The 18,081-nt window shown below is 41.8% G+C and overlaps 3 protein-coding genes across 5 annotated transcripts; 1 reads left to right on the top strand and 2 right to left on the bottom strand.

Annotated features, from left to right (window-relative positions):
* Nucleotides 1-612: 612 nt before the first annotated feature.
* cunh6orf89 (chromosome unknown C6orf89 homolog) lies at nt 613-10,260 on the bottom strand. Of its 3 annotated transcripts, none has more exons than XM_051414435.1 (8): nt 10,109-10,260; nt 5,598-5,864; nt 5,055-5,220; nt 4,630-4,826; nt 4,339-4,490; nt 3,711-3,846; nt 3,279-3,402; nt 613-2,553 (listed from the first exon to the last, which is right to left on the bottom strand). In XM_051414435.1, exons 2-8 carry the CDS (start codon nt 5,784-5,786, stop codon nt 2,471-2,473), a joined length of 1,047 nt encoding a protein of 348 aa, XP_051270395.1. In that variant the 5' UTR covers nt 5,787-5,864; nt 10,109-10,260; the 3' UTR covers nt 613-2,470. The 3 variants fall into 3 exon arrangements, with proteins under 3 accessions (XP_051270395.1, XP_051270398.1, XP_051270397.1); XM_051414438.1 differs by having other exon boundaries at nt 4,678-4,826; nt 10,109-10,259; XM_051414437.1 differs by having other exon boundaries at nt 10,142-10,259.
* Nucleotides 5,871-10,006, bottom strand: LOC127371937 (uncharacterized). The gene is made up of 7 exons (XM_051415174.1): nt 9,989-10,006; nt 9,622-9,770; nt 9,302-9,557; nt 9,142-9,173; nt 9,046-9,109; nt 6,427-6,688; nt 5,871-6,396 (listed from the first exon to the last, which is right to left on the bottom strand). Exons 1-7 carry the CDS (start codon nt 10,004-10,006, stop codon nt 6,245-6,247), a joined length of 933 nt encoding a protein of 310 aa, XP_051271134.1. The 3' UTR covers nt 5,871-6,244.
* Nucleotides 10,261-11,271: 1,011 nt separating the features above from the next.
* On the top strand, nt 11,272-17,017 carry nfs1 (NFS1 cysteine desulfurase). Its single transcript, XM_051416543.1, has 13 exons — nt 11,272-11,593; nt 12,884-12,960; nt 13,090-13,206; nt 13,328-13,411; nt 13,591-13,743; nt 13,834-13,927; nt 14,071-14,205; nt 14,518-14,675; nt 14,776-14,881; nt 14,990-15,071; nt 15,341-15,424; nt 15,748-15,837; nt 16,051-17,017. The coding sequence occupies exons 1-13, from the start codon at nt 11,488-11,490 to the stop codon at nt 16,112-16,114; spliced, it is 1,350 nt and encodes a 449-aa protein (XP_051272503.1). The 5' UTR covers nt 11,272-11,487; the 3' UTR covers nt 16,115-17,017.
* The last annotated feature ends 1,064 nt before the right edge of the window (nt 17,018-18,081 follow it).

The following is an 18,081-nucleotide window of genomic DNA, read 5'->3' as shown; positions in this document are numbered from 1 at the left end:
GAAAACATTTAACACACTCTGATCTGTATGTGACATGAATGCAAAGTAATTAGAGTACTTACCAAAGCATTCAGCTCCCCTGTTGTTTATTTACCTTCATTCAGGCCGGTAGCCATGATTTAAGAAAAACTGAGGTCAAATTACATTACTGATTAATTAAATAAAACCTTTCAGGGATTCAGTATCCTGGGACCTCAAGAGTTATTACAGATTCGGCCCGTCAGTCCAGTATCTCTACAACTGGAACAATGATTGTTTACAACTGGGTAGGTTGGTGTATCTAATAAACTGGCATCTGTGTTCAAGGTTTGTCAACAATAACAATACAAATGTGAACACACAGTAAAATGTGCCAAAAGTTGGATGAACAGTCCTATGGAAGTATTTCAGATTTTTCCTGTTAAATGTCACAAGATTTTGTTTAACATTTTGTACAATTCATTATTTCCTACCTGCGGTGCTCCGAACACTCACAATATCATCTGTAAAACCGTCTGCTCAGCAAAAATAAGCAGTTTAACACCTTTCCTCATTAAAACAAGACAAACTTGCCTGATTTCCAACCTTTCTGCTTCATAGCACTTTAAAAAAAAAAAAAATCCCACACAGGTGGAAGCAAATACATGACAAGCTTTAATTTTCTCATAAAAACTATGACATTTCTATACGAAGCGAACATTTTAAACGATTCACTCCCTAACTCTGTTCAAGCACTCGCATCGGGTGATGTTTAGAAATGAGAAGTTTTTTTTTTTAATGAGAAAACAAAACGAGGCGGAGCATCTGTTAAACACAGAAACTCGGATTTGACAGGCATTAACTTTGGCAAACTGATTTAATATTATTCAGACTTTTGAACGACCCATTGAAACGCTGATTATGCACAAAATATTTGCTCTACTACGTCACTGTGATGTTGCTGTCTGCTCTCTGCACTAATACCCACAACTGATCACAGCATAATAATATTACAACACGTTATTATTAAAATGAATGGCTTGAACATATATATACACATACAATCATAACAATAAATAACGACACTGAAATTAAAGAAGCAACTTTGTCTGTTGAATTAGTAAAGTCACAATTTAAAAATATATATCTGAAGCTGATCCTGATAAAAGACATGAAGGATGAATGATGAGGCTGTATGTTAGTGGTTGTTAAAGGGTCAGTTCACCAAAATAAAAAAAACACATTCTCTGCCACTTTCTTTTGAATGTCACAATAATTTTTGTAAATTATCAGGTGGCCATTAAATGTGTCAAATGTGAGATGAATTGGTGATTTATCTGTAGAAAACATCAACGAGCAGCATATAATTTATTATATATGCAGCTTTTTTCCTATTTACCTGTTCATTTATTGTGTTTTCTCTTATCCAAATCGACAGTGTCGTACACTGCACAGATTGTAAAGCCTCTTCAGGCAAATTGTGATTTGTGGCTACATAAATAAAACTTCTTTTAAAGAAAATAATCACAATATATGTCAGAATATTGCAGTTCAGTTCAAAGGAGAACTGCTTGTTCTAGATAACATCACAGATAACTAAGAAAGCTGTTTGTGTAACTTTCGGTGAAAAGGCCCTTTAAGACAAAACGGATGAGGAGCAGAAGGTGAAGCTGCAGGTGTGTCTCACAACTTCAGGAGGTAGCGAATGTCCAACAACTACTGACACCGAAGTCATTAGTGCACTGCAGAATAAGCATTATGTAATCACTTTGTTTCTTTTCATTCTTAGCAGGGGGGTTTTATTTTGTTCTAAACAATCAGCAGGGATTGATCCGTCCAGTCAACATCATTTTCAGTCAACACAGAAGCTGCGGTTTCTAGGAGCAGTTTACTTAAAAGTTGACTGAATAAATGTAGTGATTTTTAGACTTGTTATTCTTCTAATTTGACTTACATCAACCTGCAGACATTCTTAATCCCGCCTACAAACCCCTGATTGACTAGTAACCCAGGAAAAAGGTATCAAAACACCTACTTTTTAAAATCCTGAACAAATCGTAGATGTGGGCCGCGATTCAGATAGCGGCAATGTACTCGACAGTGTTTCACTACCTTCTGAAAGAGAAACACACCCAGTGATTTCATTGCTAGACATCTGCTTGAAGCTATGGCACGAGCACAGCACATCCAAAACATCTGAGAGCTGCAGAGAGTCTAAAGGCCGATGATGCTCCGCTGTTATACACCAGGACAAAGTCAAAAAGCCACTTTTAAATCCTCCAACCTTGACCCTTAAAGTCATGTGTGCAATGGTTTCCAGTTCTCTGAGGACAATGGGAGGATTATCAGACGGGTGGGGCGTCGGAAAAAAGACCGTAGGGTTATAAGGCATCAGTGGGCGGGGCCACGCGAAGGCAGACGAGCGCCGCCTCAGCAGGAAGTCAGACATTCACAGCCCATCTGTCACGCCACAGTCCTGAACTGTCCTCCTCCACTTCGCTCCACCTGAAGGTTAAAAGGCCGATCCGTCACAGATGATGTTCTGGCCTCGGCCGGGGAACAGCTCCATCTGCCAGTATCGAGGGTCAGCGTACACTGCACAGGGTCAAAGGTCAGAGAGAACAACCATGAACTGTGTGAACCCTAACCCTAACCCTAACAGTGTTCAGATTGGACAGTTTCTGCAGCCATGTAACCTTCAACTGTGTGATTTTATAGATCAGGGGAACAGATAGAACATGTACACACCTCGAAGACAGTGAGCTACAGTTTAAACAGTCACTAAATTCATGTCAGTCAAACAAACTGTCTCCTTTTAATCAAACTACACACATTCTTCAATATTACACTAATATTCTGTTAACTGTTAATAAAGTTTGTGGTTTCAGCTGGCAGTAAAAATCAGAAGATTTAATCTTGATTTTCATCAGCTGAGAACCTTTTGTCATCTGGATTAGGATGGAAGGAAAGTGAGAGGACAGAGACCGTCCGTCCCTGTGTGTGTTTGTGTGTGTGTGTGTGTGTGTGTGTGTGTGTGTGTGTACAGTGTACAACATATTGACTATCAGCAACTAAAGAGACAACCAAAGATCACCGACGCAACTCGTGCAACTTATTAATGTTTAATGTATTTATTAGGTGAAAGGCATAACGTGTTGATTTGTTTATCAGTCTGCTGTGGCAAGTAATTTATAACTTTTATACGCAGCCCTGAAGATCCTATTTCATCTTGTGGGCACAGGAACAAAGCCTATTTGTGCTGTCTGAAGTTTTTTCAAATAATTGTATTTCTGGATAAAAACAGCTGCTGCAGGTGTTACCCATGTCTCCAGGTGTCAGCCACAGGTTGAAGGAGCTGCAGTGTTTCTGACAGCGTTGAACAGGAAGAACTCGAACTGTTGGTAACCCCTCGCCCACCACCAGCCAGCCAAACACCCCAACACCCTGAAAACACAGACAACAACTCAAAGTTAAGACTGAGGGTTCATTAGTGGTGAACAATGGAGGAATACAGACCAACACTGAGAGTGAGGACAACTGCTTCAAAACAGAATAACTAACATTCCTGAAATTAAAACATATGTTTATTTATTTTCTGTATCCACACTTACAGTCCAATACTGCACTTTCAATATCAACAACAATCCAAATTCAGTGTGAAAACATCATCACAGCATATAGTAAATAGTCACAGTTGTGTCTTTAACTGCAGTCAAAGACATTTTGACATGAATCTGGACATGTGAACTGACCTTGCTCTGGGAGTTTGTGCTGTGGGTGACCAGGCAGCGCTGCACGATGGTCCCGGCACTGTCCAGCAGGGGGCAGAGCTCAGCCTTCGGGAAGAGCCACCTCAACACCTTCTCCCTGGTCCCCGAGCTGAACCTCCTACAACACGTGGCACCAATCACAATCATTGAATACCACTGTGTCCTCTTGGTGCTGATCTGATCAGATACTGACCTGGTTAAGTGGATTGGTTATGTTATGGATTGACTGTGACCGATTCACATTACAGCTTTCTGTTCTGCTTTTACAATGGTAAACAAATTACGCATAAAGCTAACACTGATACTTCTCTACTTCCTGCATGACCTTCACAATAAATGCATTATAATGTGAAGATCCGGAACTGGTTAGCTAAAGTTATCAATAATATAGTTTCTTCAACAACTGATTCCTAAACTATTTTCTCTCACAGTGTGATGTGAGTGATCCACCTTTTCCTTACTGTTTTGATTCCAACTTGTGGCCCTTTGCTGCATATCCCCCCCCGCCCCACCACCCCCTTTCCTGTCTATCTTCACCTGTCCTATAATAATAAAGGCATAAAAAGCCCAAAACATTATCTTAAAAAAGGGGGAAACAAGAAAAGTGTACCAGAGCAGAGTGAAGTTAGCGGGTCCTTGCGGGAGGCCGAGGTTGTGGTTCTGCTGACCGTCGTCCTCCTCCAGCAGAATGGACATAGAGCCTGAATGGGCCAAGTAGAGCTCCTCAAGCTGCTGCCGCTGGATACTGAGGGACTCCCCACCCTGCAGAGACCAGAAGGAACCAGCAACTCATCAAACTTCACAGCTTCATTATAAATATATATATATTATTTTAATTGTAGCGTTTATGAAAAGCTTTTTTAAAGCCGTCGTTTACAAAGTTTGCACCCATGGTTCTCACATGGGAAGGCCTATCAAGAGGCCAACTCTGTCTGTGTTGACCTCTGACCTTCAGCAGGACGAGCTGTGGCCCCCGTCGCAGAGTCACGGTCCCTCTGAGGCTCTCTGGGACTTCAAGCACTGAAGAGATCTCTGCACAGCCCGAACAGTTGACCAGATTCTGTCGGAGAGAGCCAGCACTCCACCATTCATGGAAACCTGCAGCACGCACACACGTAGAAATGTATTCAAAGCTGAGCTGTATTCAAATGGTTGCAGCTACAACTTCACCACCAGATGCTGCTAAATCCTACACACTAGGACCTTTTAGAAATAAAGTAATATTTTCACCCTGTAGATACCCGGTACGTTCTCATTAGTAAAAAACTGTCTGCGCATTTGTTCAATTCAAAACAGAAAGAGAGACCGAGTGATCAAGCTTCAGACCTTGTAGGTTGTACTTCTTGGCGATGGGCAGGGACAGCAGACGGACGTGGCTGAGGGGCGACGACCAGTTGTAACAGCCCAGGTTGACCAGACCCAGCTGAGGGGCACTCTGGGGGTATGTGAAGGCCAGCACCGCCACCAGCAGGAAGCCCACTGCCACCACAAACTGCAGAGATAACAGAAACATTACCAACACTGAAAGCTGTGTCCCCCCTCACACACAGCAAAAATGTGTGTGTGTGTGTGTGTGTGTGTGTGTGTGTGTGATCGCTTCCTAACATGCTCACTAACATGATTTTGGGCTTCAGTAGTTCTAACAAATCAAGTGGAAACTTTTACAGATTAAAGTCTTTTTAGTGTAGTTTTCTTGCTGAGCTGCAGTGGACAAATAGGAATACAAAGAGAGAATTTCCACAATGTAAACACAAGGAAGACCTTTGTACTAAAACAAACTGGGAAAAGCAACCAAATCCTCACATATAAGAGGCCTTTAGTGAGTCATTGATTATACTTTCTGTCAACTAGTATAATATTTGTGTTGACCTTTATGGTGGCCCTCAGGATGGGGAACTGGGGAGGCTCTCTCCTGGGCTCGTTGGTCTCCAGGACCTGCTTGATGAACCTCTCTATCTCTCTCTCCGACATGCCATAGCGGTAGCCCGACTGGCGGAGGATGTCGATGCTCTCGGACAGCTTGTCGTAGATACACGGCTCACTCATCGTCGTTCCCATGGCGGCCACAGTGACGGTGGTTTCACGGTCAAACGCGTTGATCTGCAGCTGCTGCAGGCTCCAGGAGCATGGTGTCACCTAGGAAGTCAGTCTGAAATGTTAACTGCCGCTTCATAACTTTCAAAACCGGTTAGCCTTCATAACTTAAATGGTGAAAGGTGAGCATCCTCCTCCTGTCAAGTCATGACAGTGTAACATACCTAGAGCACCGTATAATTTTCTCTTTTAAAAAATGCTTTGGCATCTATGAATGATGACATAAATGTAGCTCAGTCTGAGTTACTAAAGTAATGTTTTTATCTATGTAGGAATATCCGGAAAAACACACTGCGGTAACGTGTTTCGTGGTTAACCACCACTCTAAATGAGGAACTGCAGGTTACCATGGCAACAGCACTGATGCTTCAGCCTCTGTTGGCTGTTAATGTAATGGTGAAAAGAACTAATCGAACACTGGATTAAACTGGCTTCAAACACACTTTAAAACTGTAGCACGATGTAAACACAGTCGACCTTGTCGGTAGATAGAGGAGACAGTACAAACTCCCAGGTGTCCAAAGAGACAATAACAAACTCCCAGGTGTCCAAAGAGACAATAACAAACTCCCAGGTGTCCAAAGAGACAGTAACAAACTCCCAGGTGTCCAGATAGAGACAATAACAAACTCCCAGGTGTCCAGATAGAGACAACAACAAACTCCCAGGTGTCCACAATATAAAGACAACAACAAACTCCCAGGTGTCCACAATATAAAGACAATAACAAACTCCCAGGTATCCAGATAGAGACAATAACAAACTCCCAGGTATCCAGATAGAGACAATAACAAACTCCCAGTTATCCAGATAGAGACAATAACAAACTCCCAGGTGTCCAGATAGAGACAATAACAAACTCCCAGGTGTCCAGATAGAGACAACAACAAACTCCCAGTTGGGTATTGCACAAAAGTAGGATAAAGAAATCCAGGATAATTGAGCAAGCGCGGCTTGACTTAGCCTGCTCGGCGCATCCTGGCTTAATCGGTTGCACGTTTGCCGAGCCAGGATTAAAAGGTGCGGCTATGTTAAGCCAGGTGTAGATAGTCGGGATAAGTGCGTGTTCACGGCATACTGAAATAGACCTCGCGATCGCTCACAGAATCACTGATGGGAACATGGATCAGAGTCGCGCTTCATATTTCACGGCCGCTGAAAAACAGCTGCTGATGGAGTTCTATGAAGAGGTGGAAGATAGAAGAAAAAAAGGCAATACCAATGCCATAATTAAAGAAAGAGAGAAAGCCTGGCAGACAATAGCGGACCGGCTTAATGCTTAAGTAGTCCAAAACTGTACAATGAATAAACAGTGCTCCACTGGAACTGTCATAATTAGGCTACAATTAAAGGACTAAAGGAGTTACTTTAAGTCCACTAATCAACTGTTGTACACTTTGCTTTAAATGTGGCAAGTAGAGGTTCATGTTACTCAGAAAATGTAAAGTATGATTAAGTGCAAACAATTATCCACAATGTGTGTCATTTAATCTATTTTTATCTATTTTATCTTTCTATCCTTCATAAAGAACCAACTTGTCTGGCCATAAAAGGACCTGGCAGCAAGTTAAAGTTAAATACAAGAACATTTTGCAGGCTGGAAAGTGACTTTAAAGTAGATAACAGTGAACAAATGAGGTGAATAGATTAGGTATCTGCTGACTTGTTGAATGTCTGTATGATTGTAGCAGTTAAAAAAAGCCCATAGAACTGGCACAGGGGGCCCACCAAGCCAGGATATGTACGGAAAATGGTCCCTTTATTGAGGTTCTCTGCATCCCCAACAGAATAAAGGAAGCTCCCACTTGCAAAACATCTCAATGTAACACAGACCATCTGTGGTACAGTGAGAGCATGGCTTCCTGCCGTCTGGTGCTGTATTTTTGGACCCAGTAGCCTACATAAATATCTTAGTCCATCACCTGAGAATCTGTATCTCTCAATGAGATAGTCATCTCCAACAGCCAATGGGTCTGACCTGTCCCAGAAGACTCTTTCATGACTAAATGCTCGTCTGAGGATTAGGGCTTCCTCATCCAGTACATCCTCCAAGAAAGGGCAAGCCATTATGAAGAGGGAACAGGTGTGAATAATATATATATATTATGGCATGCCGTTTAGGAAATGAAGCTTTGAATATATGGAATGAATCTTGGATATACTGATAAAAATGTGAGAATACTGAATGAAATTGAAAACCTAGTTGTATCCTTTTCATCAAAGTGATAGCCTTCTGAATTAGCTGGTTTTACAAAATGGCATCAGTTGAAATATTACAATACTTTCTTAAACTGGAAAACTTTTTTGCTTTTTCTGTCAGGATTTAGCCTGAGGCCTGTTGTAGTCGGCCTGCCACCATTAAAAAGGGAGTGAACTTCTTCGTCAGGAGAACGGTATTGGGCACGGGTACTGTGGGAAGGATTGTGGCCCGTACAAGCACTTGCCAATGAGTTAATAATGTCCTCATTGCTCAGTATTGCTGCCACAAGGTTCCTGACTGACTCATTCTCACTTCTACAAGATGGCAGCAGTGCCTTGATGACCAGTCAAGTTTCATTGAATATATTAAAAGTTTCATTCCATATATTCAAAGATTAATTTTATATATTCAAAGATTAATCTCTTAAACGGTATGCCATAATATATATACTATATTGCCCTTGTCACAGATTTCATTGAAAACACCTTTGCAACTTCATCAGCTGTGTTTTGTAATCTCAATTACTGCAATAAACACATATTTATGCAGTTTCACGAGCAGTCTTCATTAGCATAGCAATATAACACTTGTCCTGAGTAATAATACTTCCACTTGAATTAATATAAAAAGACTGTTGCAATTACAAACAGCCAACAGATTTAAATGAAATAAGAAATTACAATATATATGTAATATTTTAATGCAGGATAATTAAAATGATGCAACATACTTAGAAAGACCTTGGACATGCTGTAAAACACATTAATTCCTCACAGGCCTGACGGTGGAAATACAGGTGAATCACTAGGATTAATCTTAGCCTGGCTGTTAGTCTGGTCTGGAGCAGGCTAACTGCAGAGAATAAATCACCATAGTAACTTGGCCGGGATAAGTTTTACCTGCTTTCATGCAACCGACTTGAGGCTAAATTAAGCCAGGATAACCAACATATCCCGGCTTAATCCCTTATCCTGGTTTTGTGCAATACCCCTCAGGTGTCCATAGACAATAACAAACTCCCAGGTGTCCAGATAGAGACAATAACAAACTCCCAGGTGTCCAGATAGAGACAATAACAAACTCCCAGGTGTCCAGATAGAGACAACAACAAACTCCCAGGTGTCCAGATAGAGACAATAACAAACTCCCAGGTGTCCATATAGAGACAACAACAAACTCCCAGGTATCCAGATAGAGACAATAACAAACTCCCAGGTATCCATATAGAGACAACAACAAACTCCCAGGTGTCCAGATAGAGGCAATAACAAACTCCCAGGTGTCCAGATAGAGACAATAACAAACTCCCAGGTGTCCAGATAGAGACAATAACAAACTCCCAGGTGTCCAGATAGAGACAATAACAAACTCCCAGGTGTCCAGATAGAGACAATAACAAACTCCCAGGTGTCCAGATAGAGACAATAACAAACTCCCAGGTGTCCAGATAGAGACAATAACAAACTCCCAGGTGTCCATATAGAGACAACAACAAACTCCCAGGTATCCAGATAGAGACAATAACAAACTCCCAGGTGTCCATATAGAGACAACAACAAACTCCCAGGTGTCCAGATAGAGGCAATAACAAACTCCCAGGTGTCCAGATAGAGACAATAACAAACTCCCAGGTGTCCAGATAGAGACAATAACAAACTCCCAGGTGTCCAGATAGAGACAACAACAAACTCCCAGGTGTCCAGATAGAGACAACAACAAACTCCCAGGTGTCTCTCTATATAAAGTAACTAACATGAAGACACTCGGTGAAGGAAACACGCTGGTAGTTTATCCTCGTCGTGCTTCGTTGAGTACAAACATCAGGACAGGAAGTGCGTTTAAAACCCGTCAGCCACATGTAACGTAGTAACGTAGTAACGTAAGTTAGTAACGTAGTTAACGTAAGAAACCAAACTGTGCTCGATTGAACCTGTAACGATGTTAACGCAGGAGACACTTCACTAACTTCCTCCACAGAGCTCATCACCAACCCACAGCAACACACTGAGCTGGTAGCTTCTGCTAACTAGCCTCGGGTAACACGTTGACTTTACGTCGCTTAAAAGAAAACAACAAACAACCTCACCTGAACGTGAGGTCCACCTCTCTTCTTTCTCACCTCACGCTGCAGGAAAAAAAAAAAAAAAAAACTATTTAAAAATAAATAAACTAGCTTCCTCAGTTAATGAGCATTGCTGCCACAACCAGTCCGGATCTTCATCTTCTTCTACTGGTGGTTTAGGAGTTGGTGCATTACCGTCACCTGCTGGTGTGGAAGATATGTGACCGACATTTAATGGTGAAATAATAAAAATATTAAAGTTATTATATATTGAATGAAACCTGACTGCAGATAGGAAGCTGTCTGTCTCTTAAAACAACTCTCACATTATCTGCGTGTATGTGACTGGGTCGAGGAATAAGAGATGCATTATGAGAGAGGGATTTATTTTTATTTTATTGTTAAACAGACAATAACAAATATACTAGAACTCGTACATACATACGTGAAATAAACATGAAAATAAATTTATAGAAATAAAAACACATGGAAACTTACAATGGACAGAATATCTTAATCTCCAGGAGTAAATAAGAAACTAAATAAAACCATGCAAGAATTACAAAAGGGGGTCATAAATCAAAACATCAGGAAATAAATGTTTAAAAAAAAATATATGAGAAAGTCATTTATCTTTAGTGAAATAAAATTCTTTATAGCAAAATCTTTTGGACACAGGACAAAATAAAAAATGCTCTAAAATGTATAAAATGTATAAAATGTAAAGTTTAACTGATGTTTTATAAACGCCTGTTTTAAACCAATCAGAGGACAGAGAAAGACATTGGCCCCGCCTCAAACAGGACCAAAACAACGTACATCGACCAATGAGAGCACAGCTCGTCCAGAGGAAGTCCCGCCCCTGTTTCCGCTTCTTGTGCAACAGTGAAACAGCAGTGACGCAGAGCTGCGTCAAGCTACAGCGAGACACCGGAAGTAGCTGCAGAGAGGACGAAGAAAGCTTCAGAAAACCAAACAAAGTGAAATAATTAATATCATTTTGTGTACACAACATACATTTATTAGCTGAAAAAAAACATTTTGAATAGAAAAAGGGGGAAAGTAGTGCTTTTTACATAAATAAAACTCCCACTCGACAGTAGAATATTTTATTTTGAAAGTCATCGCCGGAAGTGTTCGTTGTTAGCATGCTCTACCTTGACACTGTCGGATTGTGTTGTAATGTGGATGCAACTGACAGGCGGCAGCGTTTCTTGAATCAAACCCAGCTTCGTTCACATTTAAAATTCAGTCTTAAATCGTGAATCATTTTCTTCACCCCCCCCCGTCAGCCGCCGGTAGTTTGAACCGCTTCGACCCGGTGCTACCCGGTTGTTTTGTTCGCGGGTCAGCGTGTTGTCGGAGGTCAGCGGGTCTCCAGGTGAAACCAGCACGCCGTACAGATGCTTTCCCCAAGCAGGACCGTCTCCTCCCGGCTCTTCAGGCCGGTGTCGTGGATCCCTCTCCGGCTGGGCTCCGACCGGAGAGCCGCTAGCACAGCACAGAAAGGTACCGGCCGTCCGGAGCCAAGCAGCCCGGTTCTCGGGGCTCACAGAGCAGCTAGCATGGAGCTAATCCCGAGAGTGACGCAGTTTACAGCAGCTATAAACTTGAGCGATGAAACTTTACTAAACGTTACATAATGAGTCGTCTGGTACATAAAAGAGTACAATGATGCTATAAAACGCTTAAAAACATGAAGGGCACTAATGTTAGCTGGTTGACAGAAAACTGAAAATAACTTTTATACTTGATTTATGACTCAAGTCATTTATCAGCTCTCTGCGGTTTTTATTTTATTACCTGGTTTTAATGACATTTATAATTTTGTTTTTGATCTTAAAAGGTAAAGGTGTTTGTGTTTTCTTTGAATACTTGTTCAAACTGACCTTTTTTGGTCACTATTCTTTAAGAACCACATTTATGGATCAGTTTATGGTCATTTACTACAAATGAACATCTGCTGATATATTTTTATCTGAATTATTTTTTTAACTCTCAAATATCGATATTGGCCTGTATGTAGTAAAAACATCATATTACTATTATTTTGACAGATATTGTGTGGGAAGGATCATTTTTGCACCACACATTGAATTTTCACAACAAAACAAAAAAACTATTACATTTATGATGATGTGAACTTTTTGGGGGTCTGTACCAAATAAAGTCTTCTTAAAGTTTGTAGACCAGGGCACCTCTGCAGCACTAAAGTACTTAATTATAATGCTGTTTTGTCACACATTTACCTTTTATTGAAAAATAACTTGTTAATTGCAGATAGCCATATTGAGATTTTGATTACCAACCATATCATAAATCCAGTATGAGCTCCACTGTAGTACAAAACCCCTTATAAAGATTCAGTTTATTATCAAATGACCGCACTGAAGAATGCAGTTAAAGGTCAGGGCAAAATCTATAGTAAGTAGCATACCACAGTAAACTGATGGGGGGGTCGGATTGTAGTTTGCTGAAATGAGAGCTGATTATCTAAAACACACTCAACACAATAGATATATATATATATAAAGATAATAACAATCAAGATGGCATACACGTATTTTTAGGTACCAACATGATACCTGATACCGTGTTCACGTTTAGAATTCTTTCACTTTTCTGCACTCGGCTCCACAGACACAGTTCAACAAGTTACTGACCTGCCTGTCACAGAGGAGACTCAGTGTTTCAGTCCAGAACCTTAAAGATCTGATTAAACTCTGAGTAAAACCAGCTGACTGACCGTCCGTCTGTCTGTCTGTCTGTCTGTCTGTCTGTTGTTGTTTTGTGCTACAGTGTTGATAAAGAAGCATGAACTGGAGAAAGATGAGCCCCGCCCCCTCTACATGGACTTCCAGGCCACTACGCCCATGGTAACCGTTAACTACCACGTTGTCATGGTTACAAGCTTTACCAGCTGATGTCCAAGTCGAGAGAGTTACTTACACTTACAGTTTAACTTGTGTGTGTGTGTGTGTGTGTGTGTGTGTGTGTGTGTTTAGGACCCCCGCGTACTGGATGCCATGTTGCCCTACCAGGTGAATTACTATGGTAACCCTCACTCCAGGACACACGCCTACGGCTGGGAGAGTGAGAGCGCCATGGAGACGGCCAGGAAGGTAGAGACACACAACATATTCTTTTTTCTATTTAAACTGTAACAACGAGCTGAGTGTATTAAATCTTAATTTGAGCGAGAGACACTGACTGTGTGTTGTCTCTCTCTTTCTCTCTGAGCAGCAGGTGGCTGATCTGATTGGAGCAGATCCCAGAGAGATCATCTTCACCAGTGGAGCCACCGAGTCCAACAACATGGCTATCAAGGTTAAAAAAAAAAAAACCTCTCTCACCACTACATCCTTCTTTATCCTTCTTTATTCTTTTTTATCCTTTTTTATCCTGTTTTTGGTTCGCAGTAAGAACAGTGAAAAGGTGAAAGTAAACAAAAAAAGTAATGTTAAGTTGTGCTGTAAGTAGTGACACCGCCTCTCCTTCTCCTGCAGGGCGTGGCCAGGTTCTACCAGGCCAAGAAGCGCCATGTGATCACCACCCAGACTGAACATAAATGTGTTCTGGACTCGTGTCGGGTTCTGGAGTCCGAAGGATTCAGCATCACATACCTGCCGGTCCAGACGAACGGACTGCTGGACCTGGAGGTAAACAGAACACAGAGATAATAAACAGTGAACATATTGTACGTTGGACACACAGAAGTCATCGTCATGTGTGTGTCTGTGTGTGTTCAGCTGTTGGAGGCCTCCATCCGCCCTGACACCTCTCTCTTGTCGGTGATGACCATCAACAACGAGATCGGAGTGAGACAGCCCATCGAGGAGATCGGTAACCACGGCAACACACGTGTTACTTACTCCCCACGTTTGGCCAAGATCTGAAACATCTATATATATATGATCTTCCCTGATCTTATTCAGTGTTCTGATCAAAACTATTGATTCATTGATCTCTAACCTTCCTCTCCATAGGTCAGATTTGTCGTTCTAAAGGAGTCTTCTTTCACACTGATGCTGCTCAGGCTGTCGGAAAGATTCCCCTCAACGTCACCGACTGTAAGATTGATCTGATGTCCATCAGCGGCCACAAGATCTACGGACCCAAAGGTAAGCATGAACATAGACCTAAGTGTTAGCTCATTAACACTTAGTGAGGCAGTTTATCTATACAGCCGCTTTCACACAAACGCTATACTGCCAAAACTATAAAAGCTAATTTTCTGAAGGAAATTTACAAGAACTTGCTGCTTAAATTTTGCAAACAGTTGAAGTTGCAGTTAAAATACAAATACTGAACTCTACTCTTCAATCTGACCTGAAACGGCAGCATGTACTGAGTGAACAGAAAGAGGGTTGAGATCCTTGAGGTCCTGCTGACCTGCTTGGAAGTTATATTTGCCAATCTGTGTGTGTGTGCAGGTGTGGGTGCTTTGTACGTGCGCCGCCGGCCCCGAGTGCGTATGGAGCCGATTCAGAACGGAGGCGGGCAGGAGAGGGGGCTGCGCTCCGGCACTGTCCCCACTCCGCTGGCTGTTGGGCTGGGAGCCGCTTGCAGCATCGCCCAGCACGAGATGGAGGTAAAACAAACGCACCCAAAAAAAATCCTGAAACTCAACTAACACAACCAAACACCCTGAGACCTAATGTGTGTGTCTGTGTGTTTGTGTATGTGCGCAGTACGACCATAACAGAGTTTCCATGCTGGCTAATCGTTTGGTCCAGAAGATCATGGCTGGGCTTCCGGACGTCATCATGAATGGAGATCCAGTACGACGCTACCCTGGTACGCACACACACACACACACACACACATAGAAGTGAAACAAAAACACACCACTGTCACAAGTTACTCCAAATGTCTTCCTTCAGTGACTGTGTGTGTGCTTTTCAGGCTGTGTCAACCTGTCCTTTGCCTATGTGGAGGGAGAGAGTCTGTTGATGGCGCTGAAGGATGTCGCTCTGTCATCTGGGAGGTCAGACACACACTTTAAAAACAGTTTAAAAAAACAGGCTTGAAGCTGTTTGGTCTAACAATCTTAATATATGTAAATGTAGTGCCCTGTGGATTGTTTTTTTCACCATTAGTAGCACTATGGAGCAATGGCTCTATATAGATACAGATACGTTTAGCATGTTGTTAGACCTCAGGGATACACACAGTGTGTTTTGGTGACTCCACAGACGAGATTTAACTGATATATAAAAGATGACTGATTTCCTTTGTGTCTGTGTGTGCGCGCAGTGCCTGTACATCAGCGTCTCTGGAGCCATCATACGTCCTCAGAGCGATCGGAGCGGATGAAGACCTGGCTCACTCTTCCATCAGGTACAAACACTTGCCATCCTCTCTGTTATTCCGTTGATTATTTAAGGGATCCATTATCAGGAATTAATGAACCATGTGGAGGCCAGAACTGTCTGACGGTTGCCTCCGTGAAGTAGTTGACAGCTATAATTTGACAGTATATTTAACAACAAAACAAGAGAGCTATCCAGCCACTGTCACAAATCGATATCAAGATTTTCACGAATGATGGAGCACGTGTACTGACTCACGTTGAATAGTGGTCGTGATGTGGGGTCGGTTGACTGTAAATGTAAATCTGTGTGTGTGTGTGTGTGTGTGTGTGTGGGGGGGTGTGTGGTTAGGTTTGGTATTGGCAGGTTCACCACTGAAGAAGAGGTGGACTACACAGCAGAAAAATGCATCCACCAGGTCAGCAGACTCCGAGAGATGAGGTGAGCTCAGCTGGACTGATAATGATGGTTTATTCTAACTGATCTTATGTTGGTAGTTTTATCCATCAGTTCTATTAATAACAATAACACCATAGTAATAGTACGCTCCAAAGTAATATCCGACTCTCAGCTTCATCTCTCTTCTTTTTAGTCCCAGATATTAACTTGATCGTCTCTCTCTCTCTGTCTCTCTCTCTCTCTCTGTGTTTGCAGTCCTCTGTGGGAGATGGTTCAAGAAGGCATCGATCTGAAGAGCATCAAGTGGACTCAGCACTAGACTCCTCCCGCTTCCGGTTTACTTCCTGGCTGACAACGACAACGACAACGACGACGATGATTCCCAGAGAATTCTGGGAACGGACCAGCTTTCCCTTCCTGTATACAAACACGCACAAACTTCCTGCCCGACTTGAAGTCTTGTTTGTAGCTGTAGCTCTCTGTCTCTGTAGAAGCTCCCCAGGTTGCTCTGTCAGGAGATGTTGCTCAGAGAGTTGACCAACACATAGACACTTCTGCTTGTTGTATTCATTCTGTTGTACCTCAGTTAGCTAACAAGCAGAAGCAGTGACACCAGAGTCCTGTATCTGAACTCTTAAGAGAGACAGGCAACGACCCAAGTGACAAGAAACACAATGAGATCAGTTCTTGCGTCACCAGGGATGCTGATGGGTAACTAAAGGCAGCAGACCTAAATTTACTGAGTCGATTTGATGATTCACTAATAATCGTATGAATCAGACCTCTTCACTTTCACATTCTGTCTCCTGCTGTTCACAGGTGATGCACTGTCCTCCCTCGCTCACTCAAAACTCACCCAGACACGCAGTTTTTCTTCTCACATGAGTTTTCAGTACTCCGTAAACAGCAGCATTATGTCAGTGTTAGCAGCCGCGGTTTGATTAATTTCTTTAAGCCTGGGACACTCTGTAAGACTGTAGCCGTGATTTGACAGCTGAATTTTTAAGATGGCGGAGAATAAAACCAACTCAGTGTCACGTACAATGTTGACGAGAATCTGAAGGTGATCTTGAAAGTATCGTGTTCCTGGATGTAGTCAGCTGAGCCTATACACATCATATTTATTAGACTCCTGCATCTATTGTCTTCTACTGTTACGCTCATTATTATCCAAATAAAGTGCTGCTTCGTGATTATGCAATAAACTTAAGTTTTGTTCTAATGTTTATTTTTAATTGACGTATTTACATTTCATGGATACATTCTACAGTAAATACCACAACATGTATAGGCTGAGCTAGTAGCACTGCATAAATTCAACATACAGAAGAATACAAAACACAGACAACAAAAAAAATACCATAAAATTGGTTATTGTAAAGGTATTATCTAAAAATATCAATTTGCTACTGTTCATTAAACATCAGAAGCAATGTACATAAAAATACAAGTTTACTGTCTTTATATATAATTTGGTTATACTAATATTCCTATAATTTTGTTAAGTACTTTATTAGGTCATATGTGCTCAGTGTAATCTCATTAGTGGCCCCGCTGTCAAAAATAAAGTGCGGGCCCCTTTTAATGCCTCATGTCACGTGTAAGCATCCTGTTATGCTATATAAGTTTAAATAATTCAGATATTAAAGCTATTTTTTGTCACAGGGCCTGTGATGAAGTAATAATGCAGTAAAGTGAACCTGGGGCTTGTGGATTTGCATCGCTCACATTATGTTGGTAAAGGTTTGATCTGTAAATAACTACGTAGCCATGTGTGATAGTAAAGAGGTAAAACCAGGGGCATTTATCTGCTGCTATAACAGCCTTCACTCTTCTGATTCAACACTGATGTTGGCTGATAAGACCTGGCTTACAGTTCCTGTTCAATCCCAAAAGACTGGATGGGGTTGAGGTCAGTGTAGAGGCAGGTAATATTCTGCAAGCTCATTTTTATTAGTGCTTGAAGTAAGGACTAAGGAATATTCTTCTAAAATGGACAATTATGCCAGTATTGATTGCAGAATACCATCATCCAGAAGGCCCAGCAGAGGATGTACGTCCTGTGCCAGCTCAGGAAGCTTAACCTGCCGAAGGAGCTGCTGATCCATTTCTACACAGCCATTATTCCGGCTGTTCTCAGCACCATCCATCACTGTCTGGTTCGGATCTGTCAGTCAGGACGTGTACATGTCCAGAGTCAGGAAACAGGCAGGAAACATCCCTGCAGACCTATCACACCGAAACAAACAGTGTATCAGTGCAGTAACCTCGTGACTCAAACATTCA

Source organism: Dicentrarchus labrax, unplaced genomic scaffold, assembly GCF_905237075.1.
Source record: "Dicentrarchus labrax unplaced genomic scaffold, dlabrax2021, whole genome shotgun sequence".
In the NCBI taxonomy this organism is placed as follows: domain Eukaryota; kingdom Metazoa; phylum Chordata; class Actinopteri; family Moronidae; genus Dicentrarchus; species Dicentrarchus labrax.
Note: the sequence above shows the minus strand (reverse complement) of the source record. Positions and strands in the feature narration are given on the sequence as shown.

Excerpts from the sequence above, each read along its gene's own strand:
- cunh6orf89 (XM_051414435.1), bottom strand. The coding sequence starts at position 5,786 with ATGGGAACGACGATGAGTGAGCCGTGTATCTACGACAAGCTGTCCGAG. Across the intron at positions 4,827-5,054 it reads CAAGAAGTACAACCTACAAG|GTTTCCATGAATGGTGGAGT; the intron begins GTCTGAAGCTTG and ends TGCGTGCTGCAG. Across the intron at positions 4,491-4,629 it reads CTCTTGATAGGCCTTCCCAT|GGTGGGGAGTCCCTCAGTAT; the intron begins GTGAGAACCATG and ends TGGTCTCTGCAG.
- LOC127371937 (XM_051415174.1), bottom strand. Across the intron at positions 9,558-9,621 it reads TATTGTCTCTATCTGGACAC|CTGGGAGTTTGTTATTGTCT; the intron begins CTGGGAGTTTGT and ends CTATATGGACAC. Across the intron at positions 9,110-9,141 it reads TATTGTCTCTATCTGGACAC|CTGGGAGTTTGTTATTGTCT; the intron begins CTGGGAGTTTGT and ends CTATCTGGACAC.
- nfs1 (XM_051416543.1), top strand. The coding sequence starts at position 11,488 with ATGCTTTCCCCAAGCAGGACCGTCTCCTCCCGGCTCTTCAGGCCGGTG. Across the intron at positions 13,744-13,833 it reads ACGGACTGCTGGACCTGGAG|CTGTTGGAGGCCTCCATCCG; the intron begins GTAAACAGAACA and ends GTGTGTGTTCAG. Across the intron at positions 14,882-14,989 it reads TCCAGTACGACGCTACCCTG|GCTGTGTCAACCTGTCCTTT; the intron begins GTACGCACACAC and ends TGTGCTTTTCAG.